The 19,082-nt window shown below is 44.6% G+C and overlaps 1 protein-coding gene across 1 annotated transcript in view; it reads left to right on the top strand.

The window, feature by feature from the left end:
• The window catches only part of nhsl2 (NHS-like 2), a 97,691-nt gene extending 80,899 nt beyond the window's left edge, over positions 1 to 16,792 (top strand). The window contains exons 4-10 of the mRNA XM_063900900.1: positions 12 to 255; positions 7,526 to 7,711; positions 8,669 to 9,788; positions 9,915 to 11,049; positions 11,136 to 11,445; positions 12,522 to 12,633; positions 13,162 to 16,792. Of these exons, the coding sequence (XP_063756970.1) occupies positions 12 to 255; positions 7,526 to 7,711; positions 8,669 to 9,788; positions 9,915 to 11,049; positions 11,136 to 11,445; positions 12,522 to 12,633; positions 13,162 to 13,492 (3,438 nt within the window). The 3' untranslated portion in view covers positions 13,493 to 16,792. The remainder of the gene's footprint in view (positions 1 to 11; positions 256 to 7,525; positions 7,712 to 8,668; positions 9,789 to 9,914; positions 11,050 to 11,135; positions 11,446 to 12,521; positions 12,634 to 13,161) is intronic.
• The last annotated feature ends 2,290 nt before the right edge of the window (positions 16,793 to 19,082 follow it).

Raw genomic sequence — 19,082 nt, 5'->3', positions numbered from 1 at the left:
CTGTCCTCCAGCCGGCGTCCAAACAGCTGTACGACGATGAGACCTCCTCCTCGGTGTTTGGACTGAGGTCCGTGACCGACCCGTCTCCCTCCCCGACACCGTCGCCCTGCAGCTCGGATCGACCCCCGCCAGGGTGGAGCAGCAGCAACAACAGCAGCAGCAGCACCGCCACCACGGGACCGCCGGTCGCCGACAAACCACGCTGGCAGGCCGGGAGACGGACGCCGGGTCAGTTCATAGCGCTCGACGTCACAGGTAAGCTCAAACTAAAGTGGGTTGGGGTTAGGGTTAGGGTTTGGGGTTTCCGGTTTGGGAATGGTTTGCGCTGGCCTGAAGATCCGTGGGTGAGTGTGTGTGTGTGTGTGTGTGTGTGTGTGTGTGTGTAAGTTTCATGGAGTTAAAGTTGGTCGTACCAGCTCCTGAATATCTGGCGAGCTGTAGAGGGGGTCCAGGTGAGGTGGTCCTCTTCATGAGGAATGGCTTTGAGTGTCGGGAAGTGTTTCGTTTTTAGGGTCTGTTGCAGTTTTGGGGTGGAGAGAAGTTGAGGAGGGAGAAGTAGACGTCACAGGTACGCTGAAACTCAAGTGGATTAGGGTTCAGGGTCGGGGTTGGGACACACCCCGGATGATGTTTAAAACGACTTGATTAAAGGGATAGTTTCGGGGTGTTTCTCTGAGGGAAGCTCCAACATCCATTTCAAATATATCCAAATAAATAGTAATAAATCAAATATAAATGTAAATATCCAGATGAGGAGGATTTGTAAAATAAAAGATAAGAAATATGTAGATAATAAATAATACAGAGATAAATACTTCACTATAAATACAGGGTTAGGGCTCAGGGCTGTGTCCTGGAGACCTGCGGTTGGGTGTGTGTGTGTGGCTCTGAATGTGTGTGTGTGTGTGCTGTGAGAACCAAGAAGTTCTTGAGCAGGTTACGGTGAAACTAAAGTGAGTTGCAGATGTGAGGCTGCCCTTTTTGGAGTGTTTTGAAAGACCTATTTCACAGATTCCACCTCTACGTTTCTTACAAACAAGCCTGCAGGATGTTGTTGTGGATCCAAAGGGATTGAGGTAGACACAATAACTTTGGATAGCACTCTTGAGCAATTCATGAATATTGCATGTTGTTGACCGGACTGATCCTGAGAAGGTAGGAGAGCAGTTTGCTGTATTTAAATGGGTCAATCGATCAACTGTATTTGGATGTTGGCCGTCATTGGTTTGTTGTTTGTAAAAGGAAAACATGGCTGACTCTGTTTCCCACACTTAATGCCTCAGAGTGATTCACACCTCCTGTGTTATTCTCCAGTGGTCTGGTCCTTCCTGTGACACTTGTTGAAGTGAGAGGAGTGGGAAATTAGACTGAAAGGTTTGCAAATGAGTGTCTTAGCTCACAGGTTAAATTGGATGATATGTAGACAGTGTACACACACACACACACACACACACACACACACACACACACACACACACACACACACACACACACACACACACACACACACACATACACACACACACACACACACACACACACACACACACACACACACACACACACACAGAGCTTTAAGGGAGAAAATGTTGCAGAAACAAGCTTTGACGTTGAGAACATTTTCTTCTTACGATCACATTCAGTATCGCCCTCACTCATCTCTGCAGTCAGCTTTGCTTTGTGTGTGTGTGTGTGTGTGTGTGTGTGTGTGTGTGTGCTATCAAAGCTGTTAGTATGCTTCGGTCATCCTCGGCAGCATTGTTCTGACACTCCTGCCTCCAACCAAACTTCCTCCTTGTTTACTTGTGTAAATGTGTTTTTTGGGCATAGCAACTGCTTCATCACTCGGTGCCTCTCCCCTTCCTTCTCACATTTTTTTGCATCTATGCTTAAATATCTCCCTCCCTATCTGTCTCCCCCCCTTCTCTCCCACTGTGCGGTGGAGTAGAAGGTCAGGTATAATGATGCATGCCTGTGGCGCTGGTACTCACTTCCTTCTGAGAGGGATGTAGAGCCATAATAGACTTAGGAACCAGAGAGATTTAGAGAAAAGTAAACACTTTTATTCTCTATTTTTTCAACAAATCCAAAGACCTCCTTGGTTTATTGTCCAATTAACAATTTGAGACTTGAGTTGGAGTTGAGTGACGACTTCTACAACCACATTTTTCCACACGTAGCCAGTTTACAAGCTCATTTTAAGTCATTTAAACTGATTTCACGGCCCTTTTACATGCATGCAACCAAAGCAGGCTCAATTGTGATTGTTCGAAACTACTTGGACTGCAAAAGGAAACCAAAATTCTTCCAATATTTGAAACTCTTGACCTGTCTGTGACTTATTTAAAGAGGTTATAGTATGCATGTTGTGGTTTTCCCTCCCCTGTAGTGTGTTATATAGGATTTAGTGTATGTAAATGGTCTGCAGATGCTAAAATCCCTGAGTTCCCTCTGCTATACTTGTACTCTAGAATTCATTACTTTATTATATCACGAGACTCATCCCACTTCTCTAAAACGTCTTTCTCTGGAAACCAGCGAAACAGGTATAGCTTTTGCAACCGGCTTGCTGTTGCCATGGTAACTCGTGGCTCTTCCTCTCTCTGTCATCCCTAAAAAAAAAGAGGAGACAGAAAAAGAGATGTGGGTGAAACTGGTGCCAGGAAGAAGGAGAAGGAGAAGATCTAGTCAGTGGAAAGACAGAGCGAGAGAAGGGATGAGAGAATAATGAATGAAGGATCTCAAGAGAACATTATGTCACGGCGCCCTCCTCCCTCTTCCTCCTCTTCCTCCTCTTCCTCCTCTTCCTCGTGCATTACTCGCTCCCGCAATTTTCATGAATGGCTGAAACAATGCAGGCAGTGAAGATGTGACAGCAGAGCAGGCTTAGAGACAGTCAGGGGTGAAACAATCAGCAAGGTGTGTTTATTGTTTTTGTTTCAGGGGTCTATCTGCCCAACGTTTGCATCATTTTAGGGGAAATTCATTCAATGATGTGTCTGTTTTGCTAAGGGCACACATGGGTTTATGCTTTGTTTTGGTAATTCCTAAATAACAGGTTTAATAAACCTATAAAAAACGTTATTATTATATTATTTCTGATCATAACTGGAAAAATGAGCGTGATATAACCCCAGAAGACCAAAATACTATCACCAAGTGTTCATTCTACACATGAAAAACATCATAATTGTAAACTGCAAGGACGAGCAGGCAGACAAGCTAAATATATTTCCAAAAAAGAGTAAACAACAGTGAGGCGGACAGCTCAAATAACGCCAAATCACATGGGTAAACATTTAGACTCCATCTGGTCAGTAAATAGTTCTAATTCCCGACAAATATCCAGTGTTTCTTGACAATTTTGCTCCAGTTATCACTCATTTTCTGAGGCTTGCAGACTGGCAGGTGAAGAGCTATGCAAGAGTCAAAAAACTAAAGAAAGTAAGGGATTTTGTGAATGCAGTGAAGGGAGCAGGGACACAGAAAGCCATTCATGCGCCGTATAGCCGCAGGCGGGCTAATCCTCTCAGTTTACCTGAAGCGCCTCGTCCACCAGGAATCTGACATGGGGAGGAGCTGCTGCAAATCCTATTGTCTCCACAGTGTGTCCTCTGGGACAAACATCCAATGCACCTCTAATTTGCTCGAACAAAGAGAGAAACCCTTTTTATTTTAGGTACCAAAAGATAGTCAACAAGTAAGTTTGTCATGATTTTCTGAAGGTGGCACACGCCTTGTTTTTCATCGAGTCCTTTAAGCATCCCCTGTCCCCATACAGGTCATTTATCACTCTGTTATGACACCTTTTCGATGCAGGATATAGAAGAGCAAACAATATCCATACTTTTTTTCCTTCCCTGTGTTACATCCGCAGATATCCATGGGGTTCGGAGCACTTTTAGGACTGTTGGCGGACAGTTCCATCATGGAGAGACCAGTTGACAATGCAATCTCCTTTCAAGGTCCTCAGTCTCTCTGTGTGTCGAGCTTTTGACCTTACCACATGGTCTTCATCATACATCATCCAAGAACTGCTGTTTCCAAATTAAAAAGTGTGCTGTCGGCTGAGAAAAATTGGCGCTTTTTAGAAGAAAGACAGTCTTTCTTTGCTGAGGATGTTCAGAAGTTTGTACCCTGGCTTAAGAGGGATTACTGGAATTAAAAACGTGGTACAGTGATGTTTGTGGTCTGCAGTATTAACCATTGAAGCTGTCAAATCAGACTCCACTTCATCCACCGTAACAGCAGGCAGGATTGCACTGAAGCCCGCTCCATACTGAAGAGACCTTATGATAAATGAATCATCCTCTCTTGTCTCTCTGTGGTGAAGGCTGCTGATATTTGAAAGTGTGTCTATTATTTATGGCTGCTGGAGCAACACAAAGACTCCCAAGGCCGGCGCTGTGAAGGAACGTGACCGCAATGCGTGCAGGAGTGTTGCGTGTTTGCTGCACAAGACTGCGGGCTAACGAAATGTCACTCGCATGAGATGGGTATAGGAGAAGCAGACGATCCAACAGGAAGTGAGTGAATGCATGACAGCCAGACAGGAAGTGGTGTTTAGCCTGAGTCACAGCTTAGTCTCTGACGGATGGCAGGGGATGCTTCAGCCCAAACACTCTTATTTATTCATGCACACTGGGGGATGGCCTTTGAATGGCAGTCTGCGAGCTAAACAGACAGAGGATGAATGACTGAGGAGAGATAGAGCAGACATGAAGTCAATAGGTGGCTAACAGGTGGAAAGATCCTCGTTTTAAAGAGATTGTCTCTCTTGTATAACATAATATGACCGTGATACATTAGCAGGAGTGGATGAGTTTCAATTAAATCAGGTAATTTAATAATTATCCAGCCAGGAAATTAGATTTCTGCCTCCTAATTTCATCCGACTGATCATTTATTTGGTAATTAGCAGGTCAAAAGACTTCTAGATGTCTGGGTTGATCAGGCTTCTGCAGACGTCTCAGTTACAGGATGTTTTATCCTGAATCTAGAAGAAATAAAGTCATTAAATTCTGTCAAAGCGGCTCCAGTAACGTTGCAAACACCTCTCTGTTGTAAAGCATTATGCTTCTATTTAATCTCTTTTACCATCTGTTACATGAACTAAGGAAAGTATGAAAGTTTAACCGATGATAAAGAACAATATCTCCTGTTGTGAACCCGGAAATATTTAAATGTACCCCAAAGTTTTATGTTAGAAATGTATAGTAGCACATAGAAACTGCCTGATACTAACTTGCATATGTTGGGTAACTAGTACACTTAGCATAAGTTGCAATTGCTTAAACTTCAGGATAAAAAATGGCCGTTTTAACCTGGAAGTGTCCCTTTTTGTACTTCCAGTGGACTGATTGTGGTTTATTTTGGGCTGATTTTGAAGATTTAGGGGACTTAGAGACTTTAGATTGCTTATTTACTTGAAGAATAATTGTCCACAGTTGAAAATCAGCCCACTGACAGTACAAATATGGTCACTTTCTGGTTAAAACTGCAATTTTCTATCCTGAAATGGATTCAGCATCCTCAATTACTCCCAAGAATCACTCCAAAATGCTCCGAAGTCATTGTTCATTATTGTCCATTATTGTGGGACCCGTGCTATGCATTTCTAACATAAATCTTTGGTGTACTCAACAGTTCCTGGTTCACTAAGCTGGCAACTACACTAATAATCAATCCTAAAAATATGTCAGAGTAGGTTGAACAGAAAACAGCTTCACTCCCCACTCAGGGATTTGTCATTAAGCTGCAAAAAGCAAAACATCCACTCGTCATTGAGGGGGACGTGATGAGCTTTGCCCCGAAACAAACTCCACGTATTGTTTCTCACATGTGGACCTCTCTTCAGATCTCCTGTGGCTTGATTAGTTGTATTTTCTGCTGATGATTTGTGTCGGGAACATCCCCATGTAGAGTTTCTCTCCTCTATCAGCTTCCTGTCTCTCAGACAACACAAACATTTGTAGCTGTGTGTCGTTCAACGCTTGGATGTCTAATTCATACGTGGAGCTGCAAGGCGGGGCGGCGACACGACTGCAAACGCCTTGAGAGGAAACAAGAAGACAGGAATGACAGGTGGAGGAAGAGATGGAGGCGTAGGAGGCAAAAAGATGGCGCTACCTATGCATTGTATCTGTATTTTAAGTCGGTGTTTATATCCGACACCATTGTACGTGATGGGCTAAGGGGGCGGGACATCTCTAGTGAACAGACTCACAATCAATTCATCTCACTGATTGAGGGTGTATTTTGTCTTGTCTCCTTGAGGAAAAACCAACCTCACTGAGTGGAATCAGGAGATATATTTTAGTCTGCATCCGATTTGACTCGCTATAAAACATGCCTGATGGCTTAATTGGACCCTGAGTGAATTATGCAGCCGGTTGAGCGACTGCACCGAGGTTATCAAGTGGGTACCTGCTGCCTGCGATGACTCATTGGATTATGGTCTGCTGTGACAAGCCCTCAGAAGGACAGGCGGTACAATAGAACAGCAGGTTTATCCGCAGCATTTACTCCGGATTTAGAAACTGTGGAAAACGTGGCACGTAAACACGTAGGTTACGGTGGAAGAAGTCCAGCTGTTGTTACGTCACTTTAATGTTCTCTTTGTCGTCTTGAATGACATGTACTCGTTCAGCGGAGATGACCTCTTTCGGTTGACGAAACCGTCCTGATTTAAAGTAACTTGAGGCAACTTTGAGCATCTGTGGCTCAACATATCAGGTGAAAGGAAATCCAGAAAGCATGAAGCAAAATGTCAGTAAATGCACCCAGAACTATCTTATTTTTAGTCTCTGTTTTGTTTATTTTCCATAGCGTAATAAGAGTAAGTGAACATTAAAATGAAGCCTTTATTTAAAAGAAGAAATTGCAATATGGACAGTTTAATATCCTTGATTCAGAATGTGAAGACCTTGGTGCTGATATATAGTTTAGTGTGCATATTTGTCTGTAATCCAACAGGAAATCGAGCAAAATCCCTCCTTTTCTTTGTAGTATTTTATCATGAAACATCTTCAGGAGTGGTTTTAACGCTGATATATTTGGACGTGAATATTCTTGTTGAAAGGAAACTGTATTTTTCTTTGCTCAAATGTAAAGCAGTACATATTGAATGAGGGGTCAAAATATACATCATGATAAATGAAACATTACATTTCACATTGGGACATCTTGACTTCAAATGCATTTAAAAAAACGGCATAGAAGTTGTGTCCTTCTTGGTCCGTCTCTTGCAGAAATAAATGTTAACCTGTGTAAAATAAGCCGGACGTATTGTAATAAAACAGTTAACCTTATTTGTCTGAAAGATGCTAGTTGAAATCAATGCAAGACGCACTTCAATTCAAGTGATGCTCACATAATCTAATTCCTCTCCACACATCTCTATCTCTCTGGAGTCATAACCCAATACTTTACTGCCGTGTCAACAGCGTGATTAGATTCACCGTCTTATTGAGTTTACTGCGCGTCAGGTAAAATGACTCCCCCTGTTGTTCTGTTTCTCCTCCAGGTGAAGGGAGAGGAGGGAAATTCCACGGTGTCGACCTCCTCCAGCACTCGCCCTCCCCATCCCCCTCTCCAGGAGACCCCTACCCCCAGCAGCCCCGCTCCCTAGAGCCCGTCACGGACACCTTCCAGCAGCAGAACCTCCCCCTGAGGAAGACACACTCTGACCTCGATACAACCTCACCTGCAGGTATGTGTGCGACGATAGAGAGAAAGGTCCTTCTCCGATGTTCTACCTTTCCCATTTTCCTTTATCCTGTAGGCGCAGATTTCGTTACTGCTCAAATATTACACTACATCACATCGCCTCTAGCTGACGTAAAATAAGATTGTGTTCAAGATACAAGCAAATCCCTCCAATAAGAAAGAGGGGGAAGAAAGGAGGAGGTCACCACCAGATGCACCTATAAACTGCTAACCCAGATTTCAACAGAAACGTTAGAAACTATTTCTATATCATTTGATATCTTAGAGGAAGGGAGGGATGCGACAGGAGCTTTTATATAAATAAATGTTTCTAGTAAGTCAAGTTTTTAGTGACACAATGTGAAAAGTTTTATTAGAGTTTGAGGTAAAATATTAGTTTTTCCTTCTATTTTCTGTGTTCATTAAACTTGGTTGAATCAGGTCATGTTTATATTCCTACTTGGAGTAACGCCATGTTAAAAGGGGGTCACTGTGGCAGGAGAACATCTAAATCATGCCTTCTGCTTACCCACCAAATTGGTAAAACAACAAAGAACACCACGGATAATTATATTTGTATTATTCATTTATTCCCCCTTTATTCGCAGTGATCTGCTTTACTGAGTGAAGTATTTTGATGCCAGCAGCCAGGATCTTTTCAGGGCTAATTCAATGCAACATTGATACTCAATCGCAGGGCTTTCTGTAAACAGTTTAACCTTAATAAGGCCTTAATGGAAGACAGCTGAGGAAAAACACAACATCTAAAGTTAGAAAACAAAGAAGATGATCTTACGTTAAGAATATGATCACTTTTCCATTGCCATTACCCAGTCTGAACCTATTTTGAAGCACTGAAGAGCATTGCAAACCTCTCAGAGTTCGTATATCTAATGCAGGAAGGTCGGTGTAAGTGTGTGTCCATCAAGTTTGGTTGTATTAATTCTGTCCTCCTCCACAGACAACACTTTGGAGCTTCGTGCCCCGGACCAACTTCACCCAGGAACTATGGACCACTCTGGGCTGCTGTGCTCAAACACGCCCTCCGCTTCCTGGAACGGACCTAAAGGTTCCACTTTTTCCCCCGGAGCGTGGAACGAGCCTTACAATTACACCATGAACAAAGGCCCGGCCGTCCCGCCTAAACAGCACAGTATCATCGGATCGTCGGTGGGAGGGTCGCAGGACGGGGTGATGTTCGTGAGTTCAGGACAATCAGGGGGCTCACATTCCAGTTCATTCTCGTCCGTGACGAACCCTTCAGGGAGAGGAGGGAACAACATGCCGGGGATTTCACTGGCGGCGGCGATGATGGGGAAGCGGAGAGAGACGGAAGGTGCAGCGGCGGATGGAGGAAGGGGAGCAGGAGGAGGGGGAGCTGGGGAGGGAGCAAGAGGGCGGGAGAGGTCGGCACGTTCAATAGCAGCGGCGAACGCCTTCAAGTTCAGGGAGCGTTCCCTTTCTACGCCCACAGATTCAGATTCTTTCTGCTTTTCAGAAGGTGGTTTTGGACAGCCGGACGGGAGCCTCATGCCTACAGGGAATGGGAATGCTATGGGAATAACAGACCACCACCAACAACAGCATCATCACTTCCTGGGTTTGGGTGAGAACTATGCACTCCGATACCCAAGAGGGAGCTCCGAGGACAGCACCAGTACAACAGACACAATCTCCGTCACGGCTTCAGACTACAGCGCCGATGGTCGCTTGCGCCTACGCTCCCGCTCCATCTCGCTTAAGAAATCCAAGCGCAAGCCGCCACCCCCGGTGAGGAGCGTCTCTCTCATGAAGAACCTTGGACAAGCCGAGGGGAGAATCCACCATGAAGGCGGACTTTACCGGGATGGCCGGCCAAAGAGCTTGCACATCCCCAGGGATCACTTCCCAGACTTTCAGCCAGATTTCCTTCTGCCCAGTTCGTGCTCTTCTAAACCCAATGTTGTTGAGCGGGACCTGGGCCATGGAGGTGCTGATGGACCGCCTACCCTGGAGGTCCAGGCACCAGACAGGGAGGGAGACACAGAGCTGACCTTCCCCACTCATTGGCAGCTGGGGGAGTGGAAGAATGACCCTTACAGGTAGGAAATTATACTTATTCCAGTGGACTGTTTGCCCATTCACATTTGATCTGTCCGGTTATTTGCTTATTGGACCTTCAGTATTCTCTAAGTTTGTTATACATGCTCTTCTCTTTTCTCTTTCAGGTCCCTTTCAGGCTCCAGCACAGCAACAGGTACCACAGTGATTGAATGTATGAAAGTCAGAGGCAGCTCAGAGTCCCTGCTGGATTCTCCCTCCACCTCCAGAGCAACCTCGCCCTCACAACTCTCCATGGAAACTGACATCAAAGCATCCTCGCCCTTCAAACCCCCAGGACTTATGTCACCGTCAAGTGGATATTCCAGCCAGTCAGAGACTCCCACCTCGACTGTTCCACTCAGTCACATGGCAGGTCACGGGTCAGTCGGCACAATGGGGTGTAAGTTGCGTCCGAAGATCCCGGAGAGGAAATCATCCCTACCGTCACCCAAGGACCCATCTGCAAGGTCTAGATTGTCCTTTGAGATGCCTGGGAATGCACATCTAGAGCTGTCATCAATCAAGCCAAAGCAAAAGGCCAGCAGAAGACATTCGGACACCTCAACTGCAGCAAAACCCGGAAAAATCAGCCCCAGTTCCTCACAAGCCTTGCCTGTTGTTACCCAGAATGAGCTAAAGACTATTCGCCTGCGCTCTGTCTCTCGAGGTGACTTGGAGGACTGCCCTGATGGGGCGTCCGACACCATCGAGGAAGAACAGCATGGCCGAGACTTAGGCGAGGACCCCAGCCCGCCACCGACCCTACCGAAACCTAAACCACCTGTCGCTGTCAAGCCCCCGTTGCCCAAGCGGCCCATTAACCTCCTCTTTAAGTCTCCTTCCCCCTCCTCCACTTCCCCCCAAGCCCTCGAATCACCTCCTGGCTCACCTGTGGAACGGCCTGTTCCCCTAGGCAACATCTACAAAGTAATGAGAAAACCCAAACCCAAAAGACCTTCACCACAAGCAACAAGTCCCTGTGTTCAGCCAGATTATACGACCTATGAGCACCCATTCCTGCCCCAGTCCCTCTATGACCTCCCTCCTCTTCCTGATCCCCAGCCTCTCCTGGAAGACCCGGCGATGGAGCCCGATTTTGATTCTTACCCAGAAATTCGTCCAGGTCCTGGGGATGGAGGCTCACTCCCATCCCCCTGCAGTAACGAGGAGGTCCCGGAGCTCCAGGACAAGAGCAAGACCCTCCCTTCAAGAATGACAATCTCCTGTCTGTCAGAGCTCTCAGACAAAAAGAAACCCAAGGTGAGGATATCTTTCAGAAAATGCTTTACTTTTCGAGTGTCCTTGTGGTTAAGGTCATTGAGATGAACCTTTTCGTTCCTTTCCAGGTTCCACCTCCAGTCCCGAAGAAGCCAAATGTCCTGCTTCTTCCCTCGACGGTCCACTCCTCCACCAACGGCAGCACAGACCGCCAGACCCCGCAGGCCGACAGCCCCGTGGGTCTTCGGTCTCCTGTAGGAACGTTCTCCCCTGAAGAGTTTCCCAGTTCTCCCAGTGTTCTCGACATGCTAGAACAAGATGAGAACCACTTAGGAACAGACGAGGAGAGTTCAAAGGAGTCATCGCTTCATTCGTCTCTGCAGGATTCCTCCCTCACAGAGCTAGGAGGGAAAATGGCCAGCACTGAGATTGGAGCAGGTATGTTTTGGGAGAAATATCTCCATACAAGGGTCAAAGGTTATCAAGAAATTAAGTCGTGCTTTATTATTCTGCTTTATGCATGACTCAAACTTATATTAAAGATGAAGCTGATAAGATAAACCCTGATGAAGCTGTTTTGAGAAGCAGATTCTTATCCCACTTGGCTTTTAAAACAATTGTTTCTAGGCTGGAACCACATTGTAGTCAGCTTGGAATCAGAGCATTTAAAATGGATTTCAAAGGCAACCAAGAGGATCCACATGTGCATAGAAACCTTTTCTGCTAACCATCTGTACAGTAGCGTGTCCACAACCTCCAAATTTCAGCAAAAGAATTGGAAAAAGCTTTCATTTGTCACAGCGTAACTGTTTTCATTTTTCTTGAATGTGAGTGTGGTTGCATGCAATCAAAGCGAAACAGCTAACTTAGCATGGACGCTATTTTCAAACATATTTTGATAACCACTTTGTCAGTGTGGTATCCTTTGAATGCAAGTAATTCATCGGACAATAAATAATTCAATCCATCCGTCTCTGCTCTACCTCAAAAAGCTTTCTTTTACATATTTTAAGAGAGTTCATTAAAGCATTGAGTTTATTTTGGTAACTGAAATGTTGCAGTGTGTGCCGGGTTGTGCACTTACTCTTCATATACATCAGAATTGTCAAGGTGTGTATTCGGAGGCTATGGAGAACATGCAGTGGTTGCTAACACATAGGGACTGTGGATTCCTAACCTATTTTTCCTTTCATTTTACATGCACGTGTTTCATGATAGCCTGTCAGAGCTGCTACATTTGATTAGGATCCTTCCCTGCTGCTAGGGATACATAACCTGCTGATTCTGCCAGTCGAAATTACCCAGGGTTTAAATCAAATCAAAGCCCAATTGGTCTAAAATTGGTCCAAATCAAAACACGGACTAGTTCACGCTGTTTGAAACAGTAAAGGTGACATTTATAGTTAGTATCTAATTATACACTTACTCTGCTGCAGACAAACACATGCAGGGCTCTGCTACAAACTACATTTGACTTTGATACCTTGATACAATTTCCCTTTTTTTTTGTACAGATGACTTGGACGAGAAGACGGTACTCCACATTGCAGAGGAAACAGACGATGACATGTTGCCCAGCACACCTGCAACACACACCACGGAGGACCTGTTCACTATCATTCACAGGTTCGTGCACACGCATGAATCCAATAGCGGTTTCAGCCATGCTTGCTTTCCCATCCTATTATAACCCAGCGCATCTGACGAGGGACACATTGTCTTGTTGAAAAGGTTCAAAACAGGACGGAGCACAAGGTTCCCTAGCAACGGCTACACGTGCAATGTGATGCTGCAAGACCAGAATCACTCTCGAGCAAAGAAAGCTAGTCTCTAAGCAACAGGTGTTCATGGTTTTACTCTCCTGTAAGGCTCAAAATAGCTTGGAAGGCAGTGAAAAAAAGATGGAAAAGGTTTGTTAAAAATTGAGACAGCTGCCAGTTGTCAATAGCGTCCAGCAGAGGAGATCTAGGCTTAGTCCTACCTGCCATTTCCAGAACCCATGGTGGAAAAACCAGAGTGTTTATGAGGCTTGTTTCCCCGGTGGAGGTCTATTCAAACATATGCTATTGAATCATGATGATTGTCTGTGGCATACATAACTTTTACTTCATTTCTATACCTTAGCTAATGATGTTTTCCTTCTCTTTGTCTAAGGTCCAAGCGGAAGGTTCTGGGTCGCAAAGAGCCGACGGACTCTTTCGGCAGCCGCCAGAGTCTTGTATCCCCGGTGAAGCACAGCACCAGCGGGAGCGACCTCCGAAACCTGACCTTGGGCAGTCAGAGGTCCAGCTCCCGCAACGAGAACTTCATGGCCCTGCTTCAGAAGAAAGGCAGCAAGTCTGCCAGCGGAGGAGCCAGAGTCTCTGCTATGGAGCTTCTCAAAAGCACAAACCCTCTGGCGCGGCGGGTCACAGAGTTTACGTCTACCTCGCCGACAGCTGGCGAGGGAGGAGAGTCCGAGAACGGCAAACCCCACGATCAGTGAACGGAAGAACAGTTGACTATTGAGAAAGCGACCAACCAATTCTACAATGCGCCACCCACTGCAGATGGGGCCTTCTGACTAACACGTCCAACCAGATCGCTCCAACTACTGATTGACCATTTGCACTGTCCAATCGAATTGGAGCACATTTTTGGACCAAACGTCCCCTACCATGGTTGAAGCGCTACCGTTCCCCGTCTAACCGGTCCCTCTAGGGAAGGAAGCAAATCTGTGGAGAGCAGAGTTTGTTCTCACTTTATTTTCAATGAAAGATGGAGGTTTTAAAGTTATGCTTCACAACTGCGTCATCATTTCTTCCTTTGGGGATATGCTCAGTACGGAGGCTGGAGCAGACGTCGGGAATATAAGGATATACAGTGGATCTTTATTCCTGGATCCTTTTGTATGAAGACATCAAGGGTCCCAGATGAAGACAGAGGCCATTAAGGAATCTTTAAGCAGTTATATTGATCCTCAAAGGTACCGCAGATAATCAGTCATCAAATTAATCCATTAAATAATTGGAATAAAAGTTACAAGACTTCCAAATGATTCGTCCATGATTCAACCCTCCTACCAGTAGCACTACAGCGGCGTGAATTGAAAGGTAAATAATGAATGGCGATGATGAGGCACCTGACGATGCCCCAAAATGTGGGCGTCATTACTCTCCATGGTAACTGCAATACCATAGGAGGCACGATCATTCTCAGAACGGCTGAACATTCAGATTTTGGCGGACGAAGCGCAGGATTTACAAAGAAGAACCACACGGGGGCTTTTTGCCACCAAAGATGACGCATGAGCATGTCACAGATCCTTTTTTTTTTGGTTGGCTTGTGCTGTGAATGTGAATGTGGACCTTTTACAAAACATTCCACAGAGGGACATCTTGGGACGTAAGCACTTTTTTTTTTTTACTCGTTTCGACGGAGGACGATTTCATGGAAACTCATCAATCATTATTATTTCCAGTCTTTGTTTTATCTTATACTTTTCCTTAACCATGCTAGATGGCCATTTACTGTACATGTTCCATCGGATTGTACTATATGTATCATGTACAAAGATAAATAAATGTATTGCATCTACGAAAGGATATCATTCGCGGACACAAAGACTAAAAATAGTGTACAGAGCAGCAAGCAGCTTGGACTATAAACTGCGCACACCATGGAAGGAAGACCCAAACACACACACACACACACACACACACAGACACACACACACACATATGGACCAAGGACTAATGCCATGGAAGACAAAAAGAACACACGGGAACATTGTGTGTGTGTGTGTGTGTGTGTGTGTGTGTGTGTGTGTGTGTGTGTGTTCACAGGAGTGTGTGCGCTGGTGAAATCCAGCCTGTGGAGTTTCTGTACGGAGAGCATGAAGCAGGCCTGGTTATAAAACAGGGTTTTTATTCATTTTTGGTCTCTGGTGACGGGACCAAAGGACTGTTAAAAACTACAAAACAGACCAGAGGGGACGTAGCGGTGTGTGTATGTGTGTGTGTGTGTTTTTGACGAAGTGTTCATGTATGTGTAAAGACGGGAAGTGCCAAGAACAAAACAGAGAAGCGAGAGCAAGAAAGAGAAGGCGTCAACGTCCATTTGCCTGTTTGTGTTTGACATTTTCAGACAATGTGTGCATATCTGTGTGTGAATGTGTGTATCACCGTGTGTGTGTGTGTGTGTATCGTCACCCTGCAGTCCTTTCTTGAGGTAGGATTAGAATGGTAGTGATTCGGGCATCAAGAGGGTTCATAAACCAATGGTTTACAGGAGCAATGACTGGCAGAAAATAGGGGATTATTGTCCCTTTGAAACCCTAGAGATCGTCACTGCCCTCGCCAGAAGTGAAACGTCTTTCTGTTCGCACTGTCGCAAAGTTACGTTCTGGAGCTGTTTATGTTTGTGTTACCCTCCTTTGCGGACATTTTCCACACTCTGATTTGTGGTCCATATTGCTTCGGAAGGTTCCTATCGGAGTGACTGGGATGCATCTTAGTGGAAACCATGATAAGAGCAGGTTGAATTCCTTATATCCCTAGGAAAGGTGCTTCAATGCTTCCTTTCTTATGTCCTCAAGGTGCATTGGATCATCCTTAAGGAAAGAAAAAGGTGATGATGCAGATCCTTTGCATCAGCAATATGGCAATTACATTCGCTGTAGGGTTAGGGTTATCGAATCAAAGAGAAGAGGTTAGGAAAAGACGTTGGATGATATATCTTTTGACTGTTCGGTCACAGCCTCTGCCGCTTTGAGGTGATGTGGCGGCCTGTGCCATCCTCCTCTCCTCCTCCTCCTCCTCCTTTAATCACTGCTGGAGCTCTCAGTCTATCTGTCTCTCTGCGTCTAGCATCATCCCTCTCCCTCTCTCCCTCTCTCTCTCTCTCTCTCTCTCCGGTATCCTCTCTTGTTTTGGCACATACAGTAGCACACTCTCTCTCTTTCCTCGCCCAAATACTGCAAGCTCTCTCTGCTTTTGCACATGGCGCCGCCTTCCTCTTTTAACCTTCTCTCAATCCCCCATGTTTTACGTTAACCTTCGCCTGTCCCTCCTATCCTCCTCTCTTCCTTTCCCTTCCTTCTCTCTGCATTCAGTCTATGCATCTGCAGGCGACACGACACCGGATGAATGTCAATGAATGACTGTTAAGAAAAATAAAGGCTGTGCTTTTGTTTGTGAGTTTCAAAAAAAACCCAACAACATCTTTCTATCAACGCTTATCTTCTGCCTTCTCTCTCTCTCTTGCTCTATGAGTTTTTTTATACTTTTGAGTATCCATGGAACACACATGGATGAATGAATGGATGTGCACAGAAACAGGCAGGGTTTGAATGTGGTTTTTTTTTTTGCATAAAGGACCTTTACTTTTGGACCGTGAACGAAACACCCTGTGGTATTCGACCTCTGACCGCCCTTCAGTTCTGGATCAGCGTGTGGACAGTCTGAGAATGTTTGGATTAGCAGCGGTTCAGCTCTTACACCTGACTTATCCCCTGCATGGACGGACCCTGTGGAGGGAGGAGGGGTCCTTTCAGCTCTGGACTCCCAGTCGACAAGCTATCCCTCGGTGCTATTGAGTCAGAGCCCCCTCTAGTGGGTTAAAAAAAGAAGGAACCACACACTGGAGAGTAAAGTAGAAACACCTTCACATACATCTCTCTTCCTAGTCCTTCAGGTATTCCATCATCCTGAAAAAAAAGATTTTAAAAAGTGCATAAATGATCATGATGACTAGTCAAGTGATGCTTGTTTTAAATATTTAGTGAATGAAAAAAGATATAAAACTCTGTGTTTGTTTGCCTTGTATACTGAATTATGGGCGTGTTGCTGTAGCGCCTATACTGTGTTTTTATTTTGTATTACAACGATTATTTTTATTTCAGCTGCCTTGGTAGTAGACACACAAACACACAAAAAACATCTGACCAAAATGGCAAGGTGTAAAAGGGAAATTGCCCTGTTAGGATACGTTTGGAAATCTGGAGACTCAAGACATCCTAATTTATAAATTAACCCAAATCTGAGTATTGATATTTCCCCATCAATCCCAGATCTGAAATCTAAAACTACAAACTAAAACCCAGTAGATTTAGCTCAAGAGTGTGAACACAGGAAGGAAATGAGTACAGTGTTAGAGCGGTAACAATAACAACATGAACAGAGTGTTAGAAAGTCACATGTGGTGTGGGAAGGAATATATCTTACATGGCACATTTAGTTCGACAGTCTTTAATAAGGAATTAGCAGAGCTGCAACGATCATAGTCCATTTATTGCCCAAAAATCAACACATTTAATGAGAATTGATGACATTTGAGAGCAAAAGTTGCAGAAAATGCTGTTCTCGGCCTCCAAAGTATGACTTTTTGCTGCTGTTTTCTGTTTTAAATCATCTAAAAGTGGATATTTGGCTTTTGGACTTGCAAAACAACATTTAAAGATGTGACTGTTGACTTTGGATCGACATTTTTTAAACTATTTTCTGAGATTTTATAGGCCAAACTCATTTTCTGAAACTCAAATCTGCGTAAAAATGTACTAATTGATAGTGAAAATGACCGTTTGGCAGCACTAGAACAAAATAGAGGTACAAACAAAGACACATATGGGTACACTGGTGAAAAGTGTGTGGATACAATCATTTAGTATTGAGAGAAATGTGTGATTTCTGTACAGATGTTCAGAGGCAGAGTCAATTTGAAGGCGGGAATAGTCTCATTGGTTGGGTTACTGCCAACTTGGTGCCATATTTTTGATACTTTTTAGATTTGACTATCCACACATTTACAATTGGAGCAATTAGTCTTAAGTGTATTTGGTTGATCCTTCAGCTTGAGCCGTACACACACTGACAGACCAATGGGAATATTTCCGCCTAAAAAGCAGCTCTGCTTCCTGGAAGTTGTGTAGAAAATCTCTGGAAAAGTTATTATATGGAGAAATGACATTTATATAGAGTGTGGAAAGAGAGCTGACACTATAAATATATTGAATATTTAATCCCTTCTTCAGGAGGAGGGGAGCTGGAAACGAGGGTGTAGAGCAAAGGTTTGGTTCTGCTGAATGTGGGGATTACCACACCGAAATTTACACTTACTCCGTCAACGTTTCCTCCACCTCTTCCCTCCTCTCCTCTCAGCTGTCGTGTGACTCAGACGAGTAATCATGTTAAAAGCTTTTCCCTCTCCTTCTCTCTCTCGTTTGCTGCACTGCAAAAGGATGAAAGGAGCTTTTTTAATGAATTCCTTAATAAAAGATGTGTTAAGTTGGAAGCTCGGAGAGGAAATTGTCTCCAAAGCCAACTGAAAGATGTATCTGATGTTGGTTTGAACACCATGTTTACAGTCATTTGTTAAAGACAATGAAGGAAGCCACTAAAGTGACCCCACAGGAGGATGAACAAAGCAAACATCCCCTCATCCTTTAGACGATTTAAACAAAAACAGCTCATTGTTTTAACATTTTGTAGAGAAATATCCCAGAAAGCACACTGAAATGCAGTTTTTCCGGCTGTTTGATCCCAGTTTTAAGATCTTTCCTTAAAAAACATGCAGTCCAGCTTCAAGAGAGAGTGAAAGAGGGGGGAAGGGGGGGGGGGGGGGGAGAAAGGGGGGTGCATATTTGGGCCAAAGAGTATGTTGCATTTGTTTTTCAGGGTGTGCCACACGGGTGGGGTTGACAGTGTTTGGATGTTTCAGGGGTACTTCGGAGTAGGAACGCTTCCCAACACAAAAACTGGTATCCATTGCTGGTAAACCCCAACCGCCTGCTACGCCAAGTTGAGTAAAACAAACCCACCCATCAGTTCAGGGTCTGGACAGGGGGCTTATGAAGACACAGAGAGACAGACAGAGCTATTGGAATTATTCTATTTTTGTTATTCCTCATTGAAAAAGACATATTTAAAGGAATATTCCGTGTATGTATTGAATAACCTGTCCCCCCCCCCCCCCCCCCCCATCCAGGTGGTGTGTAGCTGCGAGGAGGCGTCACACACAAACGCTCCCCCCACCCCACCCCCGCAGCCATGCATCGCCAATGTGATGAAATTATTATATCAGTATAAATAAATTATTTT

This window comes from Eleginops maclovinus, chromosome 14 (assembly GCF_036324505.1).
Source record: "Eleginops maclovinus isolate JMC-PN-2008 ecotype Puerto Natales chromosome 14, JC_Emac_rtc_rv5, whole genome shotgun sequence".
NCBI lineage: Eukaryota > Metazoa > Chordata > Actinopteri > Perciformes > Eleginopidae > Eleginops > Eleginops maclovinus.
This window is presented reverse-complemented; position numbering and strand designations above follow the sequence as displayed.